Source organism: Cryptotermes secundus, unplaced genomic scaffold, assembly GCF_002891405.2.
Source record: "Cryptotermes secundus unplaced genomic scaffold, Csec_1.0 scaffold986, whole genome shotgun sequence".
Classification (NCBI taxonomy): Eukaryota; Metazoa; Arthropoda; class Insecta; order Blattodea; family Kalotermitidae; genus Cryptotermes; species Cryptotermes secundus.
In genome coordinates this window covers 253,751-272,922 of record NW_019735574.1, presented here as the reverse complement: position 1 = coordinate 272,922, position 19,172 = coordinate 253,751, and the positions used below count along the sequence as shown (strand labels likewise).

General features: G+C 43.9%; 1 protein-coding gene across 8 annotated transcripts in view; it reads right to left on the bottom strand.

Annotated features, from left to right (window-relative positions):
• LOC111869652 (tensin-1) overlaps window positions 1-19,172 on the bottom strand; it is a 354,704-nt gene that overhangs the window by 164,490 nt on the left and 171,042 nt on the right. For all 8 annotated transcript variants that reach the window (XM_023861317.1, XM_023861321.1, XM_023861323.1 and 5 more), the window contains one exon: window positions 18,416-18,463. In XM_023861317.1, the coding sequence (XP_023717085.1) occupies window positions 18,416-18,463 (48 nt within the window). The remainder of the gene's footprint in view (window positions 1-18,415; window positions 18,464-19,172) is intronic.

Genomic DNA, 19,172 nt, shown 5'->3' with positions numbered 1-19,172 from the left:
ACGTCCTTTTTTTGTGTGTTGCTCTGCGTAGGCAGGGACCTTGCGGCGGGCTGATCCACTGTCCAATAAGCCTTAACAAATGTCTGTAAAATGTATAATTTAATAATTAATTCTGAACAGGAACAGGCCAGAATGCCCAATTCGTCAACGGAGAATAAGAATTAAACTATTAAAATGTTCCCTTCAAGGCCTCTGGAGACTTAATGAGAATCCAATAAACAGCTGTTAACTAGAACAAGAATAAAAAAGGTAATTCACCGATGTATACATATTTTTCATTTGCGTTCTTTGCCGTTTTGTGTATATTTGGTCTTGATTTTCATCAACTGCGGATGCAAATATGTCACGCGGTTCATGGCATTAAGCCGGGTATCGATTGCGCGCGGCTGCCTCGCAAAGTGGATACCACGTTGCCGCGCGTCGAGCCAGATCGCAGCGGTTCTTCGTCCCGCGGCAAAGGAATTTCAGTGTGCTGTGCTCTTTCAGTTGAGACGGTCTGAGAACTGTGGAATAGCGTCGATCAACAGCCGCACGCTGCCGCGCTTCGATACTGGATACAAACACGGTAAACAAACGAACGAGTTTGTCGCGCACGAACAGCTACGCGCGGCAGCCGCGCGCAATCGATACCAAGCCTTACATGAATCGCACTGCATGCGTCTTGGACATATGTTATATTTCGTTACATATGCACCAATGTATTTTTTCAAATAAAACTTTTAGATATTAAATACGACACACACATTTAGTTACTAAATGATTATTTGTACAGTCAGCAGTCTTCGGCAAATTGGATATCAATATATGATAAATATATATTTTAGTTATTTTAATATGAAGACGGCAAGGCATGCAGTGAACTAGTTTAACGTAAATCGAATAAGCACCTGAAGATGGCACTTTTGTGCCGAAACATGTAGTGCGAGAGAGAGGAGTGAGATAGATGAGTGTATGCACTGGAAGACGGTTGAAATAAATCATGGATAAAAGTCGATTTACGAAACAAAGTAGGGTTATATTCCACCAAAATAAAAATCGCCAGGCGGCTGTTGTCCACTCTCAATACCAAAATTAATCGAAATTCAGTTGTTTCCAAGAAGAAACAGACAGATATGAGACCCCTCCCTCCCCTTCAAGTGTTCACTTCGTGTACTTTGCGAACACGTAACTGGTCACTTACATGTCACGAAAGGCCGCGTCATAGCTCAAGCGGTTAGTCGCTGGCTTCCCACCGCGGCAGCCCGGGTTAAGTGGGATTTGTGGTGGACAAAGTGGGGCTGGAGCGGGTTTTCTCCGAGTACTTCGGTTTCCCTTGCCAATTTTCATTCCACCAAATTCTCCATCATCATAATCACAATACAATAGGCCAATCAGTGGCCGCCGTCCCGAGTGGACACAGTTGGACTCCACCACCCACTATGCGAATTAAAAAAAAATACATGTCACAAAACGTAAAAGAGATCAGACGAACTATGGATTGGCATTCTGTTGTGACTCAGTGAAAACATCTCCTTATTAATAAAAGTCATCCGCTATTTCCGGTGATGTTAACGCAGTTCTGTATATGGAAAACAGCTACAAATCATGCAGCTGTTACGTCAACAGTAACAACACTGACGTAACAAATTTCATGGCGATAACAGCTGGTAAATCATGTGACAATCATTCCAGTCGGTCGGCCGGCCGTATGTCCGGGAAGTGTTCCTACCAGATTCCCAACCTCACTGCCCCCTGCTTCGTTATTGAGGCTCTTTATTCTGAGACAACAGCGATCAGCGCAGAGCGTGCATTCGGACTTCACAGACACGAACAAACAAATGAAAGGCACGATACGCAGATAAACTGAGACAAGAGAAATGTACGTTCGCTCGCTCTGCGGTAATTATAAGCCTACAGATGTGAGGGGTTGCGCGCTCTGCCATGTTCCCATTCAGAACAAATCGTGAAATTATGAATCTTACAGACAGACAGCAGGACTGTTAGGAGCCCGTCGCAGGGCCGCTATCTACACAGGACAACACACAGATTAAACACAGACATTCGTGCCTCGAGTGGGATTCGATCTCATGATCCCATTGTTTGAGCAGGAGCGGGCATTTCGTGTCCTAGATCTCGCGCGGATACTGTGATCACCGGATACTGTCTTCAGCCGCTATAATACTAGAATCGTGCTTCGAGTCCCGCCAGGAGATCGGATGTGTGTTCCATCTTCAGGATGTTCAAGAGAATATTTTAGCGAAAGAAGAGTTTGGAGAAAACTGCGTAATGAGGAAATTCAGGGTCCGTACCCTTCGCCAGCGAAGTATATTATTAGGGCTGTCAAATGAAGGAGAATGTTATGGACATGTAGCATGAATGTAAAAAATGCGAGATGCATATAAAATTTTGGTTATAAAACCTGAATGGAAGATATTATGAAGACCTCGGTGTAAATAAGATAATATTAAAATGTATGTTAAAGAAATATGGTTGATGTGGACTGAATTCATCTGGCTCAGGATAGGGAACAGTGGCGCGTCTTGTGAACACGGTAATGAACGTTTGGGGAACTCAATAGGCGGGCACTTTTTTTTGTAACTGAACGTCTATTAGCTTCTCACAGCCTGTGATGGATTGACCCATCTCTCAACAGCAACTGTTTCACTGTCACGAACCGAAACAAACAGAGGTCAAAACCGCAAAAAAATTAAGAAATTATACATGGGCAAGTTATGAAGCACCCTTGGTACAGATAAAGCATTTTGGTTGGATAACATGATGGAAACAGTCAACTTGAGAGCCCTTGTTGCATATCAGAGGATTATATTAAAATATATATTTTGGGATATAAGCTATGACGCTATGTGCATTGGATTCAACTTGCTCTATACGAAGTATAGTGGCAGAACTTAGCTAACATGTCACGTGACGAAAATAACGTGTTCTAGTTCGGATGATTGGATTTATTAGCACGTTGGCTACAAGTTCTCTTAATTACAATTAATACAAAGCTACCGCTGATTTACACACTTTAAAGTCCACCGGTGCACACATACTAGGATTCTCAGTTTCCACTAGCCGTCTCATAGCAACGGATCTCAACACAGAAACTAGCACTTCAAATCACTATGAAGTCTTCTTGCTATTTCGTCTTCACTCATTCTGGAACCTCGGAACTAAACATTTTTCTGGACTCACTTCTCCGGCTTACGGCTGACTCGTAACTCGAAACTCATAACTGCCTCGAACGAATTCTCTCACTTACTCATATAGCCACAGGACATGGACCTACAGTACACGCATATCACGTGATCGCTATCAGCCAGTCTATTGGCGCGTCTGTCGGATATACAGAAAACACCTCTCGTGGTTTCTATCCACTGTTGTGTGACGCCACCGCGGACATGCAAAACACAGCTTCCTCTATTGTTGCGTGTCGGACCGTGTTTACAGAGCTGTTGTCTGGCAACGCGTTGATCGAATCCTTATAATACTTATCAATCGTCGAGTTCCATCGAGGGTTTCCTGGCCAGATAACTATTATATTAGCTTAGAGGGCATGAAACAAAAAAGACAGTGAAAAATGCTAAAAAGAGGCGTGATTTACTTTACTGCTTCTTTGAGTCTAGTTTTCAGCAATTTTGGGGCACATTTAGTTTTGTTTCGTTCTGATCTGGGTAATTTATATTTATATTAAATTGACTTGTATTTTTTTTCAGTTATTTGAATTCGTGGTATAATACTGTGACACTTGGAGCCATTTCTAGGCAATGCGCAAAATTTGCGCACGCAACAATAGGGTATTGCAAAGGTTTTTTCTATATGGTCCTTGCCATGCCCATTGCTAGGCAACGGGTGCCTAAACACATTCCTGCGACACCGAATGCTTCGGTTGCTATGCAACGCACTGCAAATACAACAATACAGGATGTTTTCTATGGGTCCACCTCGAGACTATATAAGTAGTCCAGTCGTAGAATGAGAACGGGAATGGGGCGAGTCCTCGACAGTCAAGGGCTCGGCTGAAGATTAACTGAGTTGTCGTAACTGATTGTGATTAAGATATATTGTTAAAGAAGTCGTCAATAAATTCATTTATCCAATCCAAACCCCCTTAATTTTAGTCACGGAGCCATAAACTCGTGACAATACCGCATTTTCGTTATCAAAAAGTGAAGTACCTGCCTTGGTGAAGTTTTCCCTCGTCTATTGTGAAAATTATTATGTATGCAGGCTTGTACATCCTAAGTTTATACTTGCGCGCAACACTTCAGACTTCAGAGTGAAGTTTTACTGCAAAGTTAGGCCTACAAAGCGCAGAGGATGAGCAGTATCGCGTGGAAAAGACATGAGATTAGGAATATACCTTTAATCGGTGAACACTGTTAACAGTATTACACGCAAAATTCTTCGAATGACCTTGAAGGATATATAATTTTGTGTCGCGTAAGTGAATACACACACAGCACTGTTTATTGACACAGATGTTCGCACTGGTCTTGTTTTCTCTCTCTAGCGGTACCATTAGCAGTTAACTCCATCTCCCCACACAGGCGACGCGACACGACACGACACATGTCGGGTACGCAAGAACACACAAAGAAATGTTGATGTTCCATTGTGTGAAACTTCAACAAAACCTACACGATCTCTGTCCGTCTGGTTTGCAAGAAACACAACATGGTTTTAGGTATTTCACTCTAAGAACTGGCATTTAGTATTCAAGCAACAAGAAAATTCGTGTGTGTGTGTGGACTGTGATGTCAGTTTGAGAGCCCATACATTATTACATCCACAAACAACCCGTCAGTGGACCACATCCTGAGCCAGATGAAGCCTTACAGAAGGCAGGTAATTAAATAGCAGTATATGTTTGATCGCTAAATGTACATTAACACATAAATAGTAAACAACAGCGCCGTGTTTCATTACGATATTTACAGTTTAAGACTACAACCTCACCTGTCGTTCCCAAATCTTCATATATCTACATAGCCTGTACTGATGACCACAAAATGGAGGCATCATACGTAGAACCTCCAGGTCATCAGGTTCAAACGAAAAAAGTTTTCGTGGTACGGCGTAAATTTCACACATTACGTCCGCAGCTAACTTCAATAATATTGCGGCTAAAGCAAAGAGGAGCTGTGCTGTGTAACAGTAACCTGTTCTAAAACACGAATATCACAACAAACTGCAAGGCCTGAATGCTGGGACACGTGTATCACGTCACAATTAAGTCATTCACTATTCTGGTAGAATGACGCGTAACAGTTCCTGTTTAACACAAAATTCAATGAAAAATGGGACGGACGTTTATTTAAGCGTGTGAATGTAATTCCTCTTGTAGCGTCGCAGACTGAGAGGTTTTATCTTTTCCTGCTGTACTTCGTAAACTCAACGTCCTGCGTTAAACTCGTATATCTTGGAAATTCACACAGCAAAAGCGTGACAAATCGCCAGTAATATGTATGAGTAAGCAGGCTGCTGTGGCGGTGACTGTATTCGGGAGAACCGAGATCGAGTCTCGTCAAGGTTACAAATTCTCTCTCTAGGTACGTTCTGGAATGTACTAATTATATATAAATTAAAAAAACATGTTCGCGCCGCAAGATAAATGACAAAAAATAGAATATAAATCCTGCTGAACAAAGATTTGCTTCAAATTAACACGTTCGAGGTCAGATTTCTTAATCTAATGCAGATTTCAGAACACAAAGTCGATTATTTATCACATGGAAAAATCAAAATGGGACGCATATTTCCCCATTTGCTGCAACAGAAAGAACCTTGAACGTACGCTTCGCTCCTTACGGCTCAAGTACACCGAAATACAGTTCTATCTATCTATCTATCTATCTATCTACCCATCCATCCATCTATTTACTACATACCACCCTATCTACAAATTCTCTACAGCCCTTGTGAACTTTTGCCGCTTTTTCAGTTTCTTAATCCTATACACAGTAGGTAAACTGCTCGAATAGAGGATCAGCCCGTCGCAAGGCCGCTACCTACACAAAGAACAATATAAACACACAATAAACGCACACAGACATCAATGCCTCGAGAGGGATTCGAACCCATGATCCAAGCGTTCGAGCGGGAGAACACAGTTCATGCCTGAGATCGCGCAGCCACCGTCACTGACGAGGAAATGCATATCAAAATTAATGTGAACGACTCAACACATCATAAAGGAAGGGCCTATAAGGGCAAGGAAAGAATACAATAATTAATATTACTGTGACCAACATTTCTTTTAAACTTCATTATAAAAGGTCGTCAAATTCGAAGTTTGGCAGCCCTTCTCGCAGTAACTTGGCGTATGTGAAGACTGTCCCTATTTTTAACTCTCTTCCTGGGGAAACTAATCCACAGGCCACTCTGGGAGACTCGGCGACCAAGCAGAGCCTGCACACCTAGGATTTCTTTCTAACCACTGATGATAAACGTAAACGTAACGCTTTAGGGAGACGATTCTTCACCTCGGCTCTAGCTTTAGGTGAGTGGTCAGCTTCACGCCCCGGCCGCTTTACTACCGGAGAAAGAGTCCCCGGTACCCACTGTATATGAAGCTCGACAGCCCCCAAAGCCGGTCTGGGCGCTGTGCAATACAGAAAAATCCTTTCCCCTGCCGGGAATCAAACCCCAGCCGCCCAGCCCGTAGGTCGTCGCTATACCGACTGGGCTATAGGTTCCAATATTTCTACGTCATGTGTACGGCTTTTACACAACAAGTACCGTTTGTATTGTAAATATTTAACTTAGAGTACGTATAGGCCCACTGCTAAAGCCATAGACATAAGCAGAAATTAAATGTTTATTTGTGATAAGGGCTTCCCAGTTCGGCGAAACGGCGTGAGAGGATTCCTTGCAGTAAACACGAATTCGGGGTGCTGGTTCTATTAGACGTCAGTACGGAGGTACGCAGAAGAGCCATAGCTGGCTTAGTAAATTCTCAGGCCTCGTAGCCAGAATGCAACACAAAGATTATAATATAGAGGCTGCTATTACATCCTTGGAAAATGTGGCAAATTTAAAATAGTTAACAACAGCAGTAAAATGTAAAGCTGTCTCTGTGCTTAACTAAGCACTACGCCATGAAGATGTATGGGGGAGTGGATTCCTAGATCCACGTATTCTTGACCTCGGCAGCGGTACCCATTGATAGAAGGCTGGGTGAGCCCCGGGACTGGTTTGGAAGACGTAGAGATGACAAAGATCTTAACCCTACCGGGACTAGAACTCCGACCCCTCGACGGTCCAGCCTGTAGCCAGTCGTGCTATCTCAAATACTACTACAGCAATACATCAAAAACAAATTCACAGAGAAATTAAAAATACTGTCATGTGTATGAGTGACTAGAGACGGGGTTTATACGTGTTACTAACAGTTACAGATCGTAACTACATGTGATTACTCCACAATACACCAGACCATGAATTAAGTCTTCTCAGTCTACTGTATCTTCACCGGTTGTCGCCTTGGTAACGGCTTCCAACGCCGTAGCTTCCTCAGTTTCCGTGTTCACAACCTTACTGGCTGGCGACATTCTCCTAACTAAACTCTAGACATTTCCTGCTAATAACACCTCGACACGCACCGCACAGAAAACACCGGTTCCAACAGTTCTATTGTTGCGTCATGCAGCTGTCACACGGACCGCGTACAGAACACCTCTTCCCAGTTAGTCCACTGGTGCGTGTTATGAATCGGTTGCTTGGCAACGAGTGCTGTTTACACAGTCATTACTTATCAACGGGTCTACTTGCTACAATATATTCAACTAACGTAATTTTTTTTTCCTTGGCACTACAACCCCAGTGGGCCACTAACTTCTCCGTTCACTTCGGTTTTTCTAGATCTTAGACATACGGTAGGACTCCTTGGGCGGGTGATCAGCTCGTCGCAAGGCCTCTACCTGTACACAAACACAGAAATACGCAAACATCCATGCCCTGGGTAGGATTCGAAACCGCGATCCCGGTTTCCGAGCGAGCGAAGACAGTGCACGTCTTAGACCGCTTGGCTACCGTGACCGGCCAACTAATGTAATGCTTGCTACATTTCTGTTCATAATCTCTTGTTTCGACGTAGAGATCAAAATATAAAACACATTTAGATATTCTGTAAAAATGTTAAATTTTGTCTCCAGTATGATGGTAAGAGCAGAGACGGGGGGATAAAGTAAGATGTAAATTACCAGCTATATATATATATATATTAATATAAGGATAAGTTTGATAACTTGCACCTCATTTCCGTATAGACAGCATATCGGAAACATGAACCCTATCAGAATAGCCAGAGGGCGTTCGACACCAATGCTGAGGAGAAGGCTTGGATCTAAGTGGGAAGAAGCAACAAGAGGCCTGAAAAAATTACACAATGAGGAGCTTCACAATCTGTGCTCTTTACCAAAAGCCAAGAAGAAGAAGAAGGGAGGAGAATGGGAGAGATGAAACAGAATTGGAGATACATCGTCAGTAATCCATGTCACTGTACTAGCGCAGAATTAGCCTGGATGGAGCATGGAAAACCACAGAACCCCTTAGTAAATGTAGTCGGCATACCTGTCAAGATTCGAGTGTGGCACTTCTGGTAATTTTTATCATTTATACATCATGGTATACCCAGAAACAAAACTTCAAGCCCCATATTCGCAAAGGCAAATTTGTCAGAAGAATCCACGGCCCCCAAGAAGGTAACAGTACTGAGAATGAAAGCATATCCGGTTGCGGGTGTTGATCCGTGAATCTTAAGGTTCGGCCACACAGAGCGCTACGTACGCTATACGAACAGACAAATATCTCCCATTATTGCCAATGTGACTGGCCACACAGACTTCCGTACGCTATGTTCCGTATGTCAGCTGCGTCGCAGAGTGTACACAGCGAACGTAGCGAACATAGCGTAGCGCTCTGTGTGGCCGAACCTTTACAATCACGGGGCCCACAGCATTCACCGCCTCATGACCTATATACTCTTCTCATCTGAACTAGAAGATACAGGAGCCCCTATGCTAAGACCTACAGACGCCCGGGACCAACTGCCCACATCGTAACTTAACAATCCCTTAAGGCGTGTCCACATAACTCGTGCTCGTGCTCGTGTGACTCACTATGCTCGCGAGTAATGTGTACTATATGTCAAGTCACGAGACAAGCAAATTTTTAATTTTTAATTTAAAAGCAATAGCCAATAAATTAAAATACGACTACAGCCTATACACACTACGAGTAAATATACGGATCCTCACGCGCCGAAGCCTGGCGAGCAACTGAAGTAGTGTGGACGAAGATTTACGGGCACAAGTATGAGTCTCCAGACGAGCACAAGCCTGGCGAGCACGAGTAATGTGGACGTGCCTTTACATACGAGTACATTAGGCAATAAGCCAACATTTCCAGACCGCGTGTACGCAGTTCTGTTTTACTGCCATGAAATATCGAAAACACAGCAGAAGCAGACGTAGTAATTTGTTGTTCAAATGTCTCTATGGCGCCTTTCTTCTTTCACCATCCTATATTCTATTCTCCTTGCTTTCTCTAATCTTGGCTAAGCGCCACTGATTATAACCACAGGCTACATGGCCATACAAAACGCCCCAGTTTCAAAGACGGACAATAAAATTCTCATCTGGTGTCAGAAAATGCATTAATCTCTGAAGTTATAACAGAGGTTTGGTGCCTCATTCTGGAGCAATACAGTACTGTAAAAACACATAATTTCCAGAGTTGCAGCCTCTATGTCTCTAATCTGGAGAATCCAGGTGACGTGACTGGAACTGGGGGGGGGCAGTGATATAAAGAGCGGTGCATCTCAGTTTCGCACAGTGCTGTTCTACTGTTCCGGTCAAGAGGGTTAGAAAGACGCTTCGTAACCATACACTGTACACGCGTGCAAAGATCAGTGTAGAGTTCTGACTTGGGAACAGCTAAAAGGCAGAACAACGTAGGACTGTTTTGTATTTTGAAAGGAAAACAAACTCTACATTGGAAATCTCTTACTATGACATGCAGTTTCTTTCGTGTTCCACAAAAATTAATTATGTAGTGTCTGTCTATTGAGCTTCTGTTTGTTGTAATTCGGTTCTCATATAGAGTTTGAGGGTGTTCATGGATACATCGTTCCACAGTCCTGCCCAGCACAAGACTACTCTTTGCGAGCTGTGAGGAATGAAGTCGTAACCATTAAAGGTGCAGAAACATAAATCAGCAACTACTAGCCGAGCCAAAACATTCAGTACACACCCTATAGTGGCTGTGCAAGCTTCATGTCGCTGTCTTCATCCGGAGCAATATTATGACATATGGGCAGTTTCTATGCAACGGCCGGTAAACCCCTCCCCTCTAAAGCACGTGACAACAATAGGGAATCCGCTGTTATAACGAAAGTTATAGCTCGTTGCTAGGCAATTGCGTTGTAATACAAGAATTGAAGAGGTTTTCTATGTGGTCCGCGCTGCGGTTATATAACGAGAATCTCTAGCTAGGAGGATGACGATTACCCCGTGTGGAGGCGGGGTCGAATACCTCCACCGTGACCCTGCGAGTCGTAGGTGGCGATGAAAATGGAAGTCTCAATTCCGAGACAGTAAAATATGGTCGCGAGTCCCAAGGGACTCGGACCCGAGTAAGACTGCGCTGGCAAGGGCCAGCAGCATATACAAAATACAGACCCGTCCTCTCGTCAGAGAAGGCGCCCCACAGAAACAAGCCCGTAACTGTCAAATGGTAATAATTAATATCTGGTCATGCAAGACTTACTGACTGACTGACCATCATTCGCAATGTGACTTTGACTTTGACTTGGACAGAGAATGACCGTGACAATGCGAGTCGTAGAGGCAACGAAAAGGAAAGTCTCACATCTGAGACAGTAAAATATGGTCGCAAGTCCCATGGGACTCGGACCCGAGGAACACTACACTGATAAGGGCAAGCAGCATATACAAAGATAAACCCGTCCTCTCGTCAGAGAGGGCGATCCACAAAAACAAGTGATCAGCTCTCAATCAGTAATAAATATCTGGCCGCAAGCCCCAGATGGGTGCTTTATGCCAAGACAGACTGGCCGACTGACCGTCGGTCGTAAAATGAGACTCAGACTCAGACTCAGACTCAGGACAGAGGATTGAGAGGCCTGAAGGCTCCCAGAGCCGTCAGTCGGTCCCATAGGGCTCGGAGCCAGGAACAATTTTTGCTTGGGAGGACCAGCGGCAAGCAGGCAGGCAGAGAAGTGCAGAGCTGAGTTCAGTAGAGTAGAGATTAGGAGAGAGAGATGCACAGAGCTGAGTTGAGTACAGATTAGGAGAGAGAAGAACAGAGCTGAGTTGAGTACAGATTAAGAGAGAGAAGTACAGAGCTGAGTTGAGTACAGATTAGGAGAGAGAAGAACAGAGCTGGGTTGAGTACAGATTAAGAGAGAGAAGTACAGAGCTGGGTTGAGTACAGATTAGGAGAGAGAAGTACAGAGCTGGGTTGAGTACAGATTAAGAGAGAGAAGTACAGAGCTGAGTTCAGTACAGATTAGGAGAGAGAAGTAGAGAGGTGAGTTGAGTACAAATTAGGAGAAAGAAGAATAGAGAAGTTGAAAGTACAAGGCAAATAATGGAGCATGTCCTAGTAAACTGTGAAGATTAGTGACAGCGCTATAATTTATTGTAACTGTGAAGAAGTGTTCAATAAACCCAATCATCAAATCTAGAACCCAGAATTATTCGTCACGCGTACATTATTGTACTCAGCTGTAGTTATGCGTTGCACAGTTCAGTTCAGTTCAACTGAGCACTACAAAAGTACGCTAGGGGCCACAGTAAGTATGTCTGTTTCCGTCCCTTCCTCCCTCACACTGTAAGTGTCAAGATTGGAGCATCTGTCAGTATTACGCAATTCAAAGCCTCTAAACTTTATTTTAATGGCCACGGGGTGTGTTCTTTGTATGGTAAAAAATAAATTTTTGTATATTATTCTCATTAGCTCAATGCTTTCAAATACATCTCGCACCTATCTTCAATTTCAATCTCCAAACAGTTACTCTCGAGGAATGCAAGTGAAATGAGGTTTTAAAAATGTTCCACGCCCCGAATTACAGCAACAGTTTTAGAGCCATGAAAATTTTAATATGCTGACACTGACAGAGGGCATCAAAGGCTGGTACAGTTCTGGAGGTGCAAATGGACGCCAATATACTTCCACCACAAACTCCGTGTTTATCATGCAGTCCACGTGATCAGCAGACGGTACAGATGCTGAAGTACAGACGTAACAGAGCGGGCAACTTTCCAGCGCCTTAAAATTCGAACACTTTGGCCGAGAGAATATAAAGGGCAGACCAGTTGTGGTGGGAGGGGGTACGATGCTATGAAAACGACTACTCTAGACGACAGATAACACTGAAGAAAACCCGTCCTTCAGACCACTGTTTCTTAACCGCCGGGACGCCTCCCAGTACCGGGCCCTGGCATCAATTATACAGAGCCCTCGTCCGATAAAATAAGAGTTTAGCGGGTCGCGGTCTCACAAAGGTTGAGAACCACTGCTATAGGCGGGGGAGGGGCTTGTCAGAGCTAACAGTCGCTCCATATAAAATACAGATTTATTTTCATACCCCAAACAAGAAAACATTTTATAGAGCTCAGACCGCCTACAGCTTAACGACTATCGCTTCTGTTATGGAAACTGACATCTTTCAGTTACGTTTTTATTGCGTAAATTTGCTTTAAGTCTGTCACCTAACGACACTGTCAGTATCGAGCTCATACAGTGCGACGATTAATGAACATGAAGGAGGTGGTGAAATGAGAATCAGCTAGGGAAACCGAAGTGTTACTTTGTTCACCATAAATCCCACATGACCTGATCTGGTACGGCACCCCTATACACTTAGTGCAAAGATACGTAACAGGTAAAGAAATGAATTGCAATGCTGCCAACTGTTACTTCTAGTCCAGTTATGGAAGAGGATATAATATTAAAAATTGTTATAGGTTATGACACCGAGTAGTTCTAAAGGCGACTGTCAATGTTTCAAAATAATTTGCTGCCAAAATAATGATGGAAGAAACAGGTTCTCCCAAAACGTCAGTTATTACCTACGAAACTGTTTGGTGCCATAATCCGCAAGAACAAAACACTAATTTCCACACCCATGAAAACTTAGAAATTCAACAACAAATTGAGATATGAGGAAACGCATTGTTCTCTGCTCCCTCCCCCCTTTTCTGGTAATTCCATGCGGTTAATGCATTGTGGAAATGCGAACTTAAAAAAGGTGTAAGGTAAAAGGTAAAGTTGTCCCTGTGCTTAACTAATTAAGTACTACGCCATGAAGGCGTATGGAGAAGTGGATGTATAGATCCGCATCTCTTGACGTCGGCACTAGTTGGACGTGAGTGGTCAGCTTCACGCCCCGGCTGCTTTACCCCCGGTACCCACTGAATAGGATGGGTGGACCCCATAGCCGGTCTGGACGACTTGGAGAAAATTCTTGACCGTACTGGCACTCGAACTCCGACCCCTCGGTCGTTATGCACGTAGCCAGTCGCTATACCGACTGCGCTCTCCAGGACTTAAAACTTTACAAATATATAATTTCTTTTAATGCAGAATACATTTGTATTTATTTATTCCATTTATCGTTTAGTTAACGACGTCAGTAGGTCAGCCTCTACAGCATCGACTAGTTTCATAATTAATGACTGGCAGGGATGAAGAAGGAAGTGGTCATGATGTTATTTAAAACTACAGTACTTAAACTCGCGCATGCGCGTCTGTCGACGAGGCATAGCTCCAGCGGCACGTGTTCCCAGTAATAAAAAGGAAGTTGTGTTATGCAGTTGTTGGAAATGGGTCTCTCGACGGGAGGAAAATTACTCATAGTTGAGTATTATTTCCGCTCATACGGAAGTGGTCGCCAGACAACTCGCTTCCTTGGTTTTGAGCGGCCAGATGTTACCGTCCAGAAACCGCTACACAGTACACGTGTGACGCTATGGTCTGCCGTCTCAGCACACGGTATATTAGGCCCCTATTTCATTGAGGATGAGGAAGGTAATGCTCTTACCGTCACCAAAGAATGCTACAGGGACATGGTGATTAGTCATTTCTTCACGAATTGAGAAGGTTCTGTCGTGCAAGGGGCCTTCACATGAATAGACAGTGATATCAACAAGACGTCTTTTCATTTCANGGGGGGGGGGCAGCGATTTTCGAAAAAGGCCCGTAACAGACATTAAATTTGTAAGCTTCCAAAAAATAACAAACTGTAGTTTAATTCCTCAATTGTATTTTTATTAATTTAAACTGACTATATACTAAACCAATTAAATTGTGCGGGAAATCGAGACTCGACAGCCGCTATGCGGCCGCGCGTGCGTACAACTCAGAGGAAACATTGGTTAGGTCAGTCTGCATCCCGGCCAAATTCGAGCGGGGTTATCCACCTAATACACGTCAGAAGCGTTACCGACTGAGCCATCTCTTCTCTGTGACTCTGAGCCCGCCTCAAGAGACATTCTCACATTCTCCCCTCTTCCCCGTACATTACATTAAGTGCAATCGCGAGATTTATGTGCAAAAAGTGGCGTGTTCTCTCGGACTTCTTGGGCATTCTTATAATCTATCACGGAGGGAGCGGGCCTAGCACTGCAGAAGTTATGAAGCTAAAGTTTAAAGATCAGAAACATCACAGCTTTTAGTCTAAACTCACACACAGCTCCTGTTCTGGTTTCTGTGTCAGCTACACAGACACACACTGGCTGTTAACAACTAGAACTACTGGTATTCAAGGCTGTGGCCACTCACTGCCGTCTAAAGGATAAAGGTGTAACTTAATTTGTTGTTTTAATGAAGAAGTGAGGTTATGAAGTACAGCTATGGAAGAGATACACGAAAGGAAGAAACGGCGATGAAAAACAAACACTGGAGATCAATGCTCCACCGTTGAATTTCATGGGACTTTTCCACTTTATAAAATAGATCTTCCTAACTGGCAAGTCGTTTTATAATCGAAAGCAAAGTATTCGTAACTGGCTTACGTTGCGACATACTTCGTAACAACATTCTATAAAAAGTATTCTGACCTAGTTCATTAATCCCCCAACATCCATGGAACTTCTTTCCGTGACTTCAGTATGTTTGGAAATTTATCTCTACAGCCATAAACATAGAAGTCGGGATGGCGCAGTGGATAAATGACGTTAAGGACGGCCGGAGCTCGATTTCCGGCAGGTGCAAGAGATTTTCATCTGCTCCACAACGTCCAGACCGGCTGAAGCCCATCAGCCTACTATCCAATGCACATTGGCAGCTCTTCCTTTTGGGGTAAAGCGGAAGGGGCGCGAAGATGACCGTTCACCTCCATCTACTGCTAGGTCAAGAATGGTGGAACTATACTTCTACTCCCCCATGCGTCTCCATGGCGTGATGCTTAATTAATTACCCACAGGGACAACTTTTTTCCCTGTGGCGCTACAGCCCCAATTTGGGCCTAGGCCTACCTCCATGAAACTCTCCGTTTCACTTCGGTTTACTAGATCTTACACATACGGTAGGACTCCTTGGGCGAGTGATCAGCTCGTCGCAAGGCCTCTACCTGTAGACAAACACAGAAAAACGCACAAAAACATCCATGCCCTGAGTGGGATTCGAACCCACGATCCCGGCTTCCGAGCGAGCGAAGACAGTGCATGCTTTAGACCGCTCGGCTACCGTGACCGGCACAGGGACAACTTCACCTATCATATTTATCTGTAAACATTTATGGCGCTGGATTCAATTAAGCACAAGGATAATTTTACCTTCAAATAACCCAAATTTTGATCTTTAATGCATATTTATTATACATAATCTACAATAAATGTATGTGTAAAGTAAGTATAGGCTCGTGAATAAGTTATTTCCAGTGGAGTCACTCATATATTCGTTAGTGTTCACTTAGTTATCACTGTCATGCTTGTGTTGGTGGTTGTACTCGAGTCTTGTCTGATAAGAGTACCTTTTCAAACTACACGTATGTATAGATTCGCTACTGTCCAGTAGCGTGGTTTTCTAATTTGCTTAAGTATTTGGCACTCCACTTCTTCATTTCACTGAGCACTAGGCTCACTTTAAGTCTTCACGGATCATGTGGTTGTTATGTGCCAAAGTGCGTTCAGAATGGATTGGAAGAGCTGAAGGATTTCGAGGTTGGAATTTGATGCTACCCCCATAGCTGAATTCCACAGGTCCATATGGGTCTGAGTACTGCTCTGTATAGAAGTCTGCTTTCTATTGATAGTGACGATCTTCCCCCGAGGAGCCAGTGCATCTGTTTCGTTTTTGGGTTGTGCTGTTTTCTTGTTTTGATGTGCTTTGTCCATGTCAGCCTTCTATCTAGATCATGCCCAGGTTATTTCACTCCGTTTTTGGGGGGCAGAGCAGCATTACCCATTTACACTGTGGGACAGGTTTGATTGCGTAGGGTGAATGTAATATGCGTGGATTTACTTTGGTTTAATTCGCCATTTCTTCCCCCAGCCGTTGATCTTGCTGATGGTGGCTTGGAGTTTCATTGAGGCTATCGCCGGTTCTTCATGTGTAGCTAACGGATGTTTGTTTATTTCTTGCTAATTATTCTCTTTCACTGTTGGAACTTTTGTGCTTCTAGGACCTCTTCCGTTGACTTCTTTGCAGGATAACCGATCTTCATTGTTATCGCTTCTGGTCCTTTCTTTCTGCAGCTGGGGTTACTGATCTGTTCGTTGCTGCTACCTGGGGTGTATGGATTGTATAACATGGCTGCATATGTTGCTTGGTGTGGTACCTGTCGTCCCTGTGAAGCCTCGTGTGGTGTCTGGTGTGTATGTGAGGCTTGATGAAGAGTGCCCAGTACACACTGGGGGTATGTGCTTGGGCGTGTTACCATTTGGATCACGGTGTTGCGCCCATGACTTATTCGCCACGAAGCCATGCATCGGTGCCGACAACACTGCATCATTAGGTGTGTTGTTTGTTTACTGTGGTATTTGCCTGATGAATTCCGTTCATCACAGTCTTTGTGCCTTGCGTGTGTTCGTCTCAGCGATGGTCACTCAGACCAGCAGCTGTTAACGATAATCTGTCCTGTATGGAGTTACGCGGATGCTAGTGTACAGGTTAATGAAACTGCGCACAGAAGCACTTCTTTACTATTCGCCGTGTTTTACGGAACTTGCCGAACTAGGGAAAAGCTCGTTTCTGCACTTCAACTTATTCTATAGCAAACACCAGAGTGTCAAATCTTTCATTACTGTTTATTAACTCATCACGGGTTGTCGCTTTCATTGTCACTAGACACGTCGCGCTGTTCAGTATTCAGTGCGTGACAAGTACCCAGAATGTCAAAACATAACTACACGTAGTACTGTCGTGTAATTGGACCACAGGGCGAAACATAAGGCAGAGTTCAGCCTACATGACCAGTTATAATTTTAGAAAAATTTAAAATTACTTAACATTTTTTTTAATTCCCTCTAGTAAAAGTTAAAGTTGGCCGGTCACGTCAGCCGAGCAGTCTAAGGCATGAACTGTCTTCGCTCGCTCGGAAGCCGAGATCGTGGGTTCGAATCCCACTCAGGGCATGGATGTTTGTGTGGGTTTTCCTGTGTTTGTGTACAGGTAGAGGCCTTGCGACGAGCTGATCACTCGCCCAAGGAGTCCTACCGTACGTGTAAGATCTAGAAAAACCGAAGTGAACGGAGAAGTTCATGGAGGTAGGCCTAGGCCCACTGGGGCTGTAATGCCAAGAAAAAAAAAAGTAAAGTTGACTCTGTGCTTAACTAATTAAGCATTACGCAATGAAGGCGTACGAGGAAGTGGATGTATAGACCCACATTTTCTTGACCTCGGCACTAGCAGGAAGTGAGCTGTCAGCTTCACGCTCCGGTTGCTTTACCCCCGGCGAAAGAACCCCCGTTATCCATTGGATCGGAGTCTGGGTGGGCCCCAGAGCTGGTCTGGACGTGAAGAAATTTCTTTAACCTATAGGGACTCGAACTCCGACCTCTCTGTCGTCCAGCCCGTAGCCAATCGCTATACCGGCTGACTGGACTGCATGTAGTACAAAGATGTAAACACCCTAAAGTCTTATTCTTCTTCCTTTGAAGACGAATTAGGTACTCCGGTCTATTACTATTCCGAATTAATCTGAACTTATGTATCTTACAGATAATGGGTAGGACCCTTTGGGCAAGGGATCAGCCCACTGCAAGGACTCTATTTACACAAGACAAACACAGGAAAAACACATACCTATGACTCAAATGGGAATCGAGCCCACGATCGGGGTGTTACGGTTGGGCGAAAATATTTCGTGCTTTACACCTCTCGGCTACCGATCCACTCGGAAGCATTAAAATTAATCAGGCACTGTTATGTAATTACGGCTGGAAGGGTGAATATTCCTTCTTACCTGCTTGGCTTTAGCCGGATTCTTTGACGGTACGACATCGTAGCTGTGCTGTAAAAAAAGAGAAATAAATATTAGCCAGTGGCGAGATACACAGGAATAAAAGTAATTTCTTATGAGTGCGTCCTCAAGCAGATGAGTCGGACGCCCTTCTCATCAAGTAGGGCCCGTCACACAACATTTAAGTGCACTTCACGCATGCGCATGACCCCACTGTCGAGGCGCTTCAGGGTTCTGCCGGATACTGTCAAACTCCATTCTATTATTAACTGAATGGAGAGACGTCCTCCTTTACAAACTAACAGAGCCTCAGCTACCGAACAAATTCCTTGCTTTTACGTATCCTGATAATTCATTACAACATTTAGAAGAGCCCCCCCCCCACACAGCCAATGGGATCTCTCCTGGGCCGGACCAATGAAGTGAACGCCAACCTACGCTATTTAAATTCTAACGTAATACAAATTTCGTATCTAGGCTTAGATCTTCCAACTGTTACTCCCATTCAGATCTTCAGACAAAATTTTTTATGCATATCTCATTTCTTTCATACGTGCCCCATACTCACAACATCTTCGATATTTTATATTATTTCAAACTCATAACAATTCTGTGTAAGATTTGAGGCTTTCACGGCGGTGACTATGAAGAAAGCAGTCTTCTGGGATTTGGCACCGTGTATATGTGGTGTTAACCGACGTTTCGGAGGAACGTATCGCCTCCATCTTCAGGGTAGAAGAAAAAATATAAGAAATCTGCA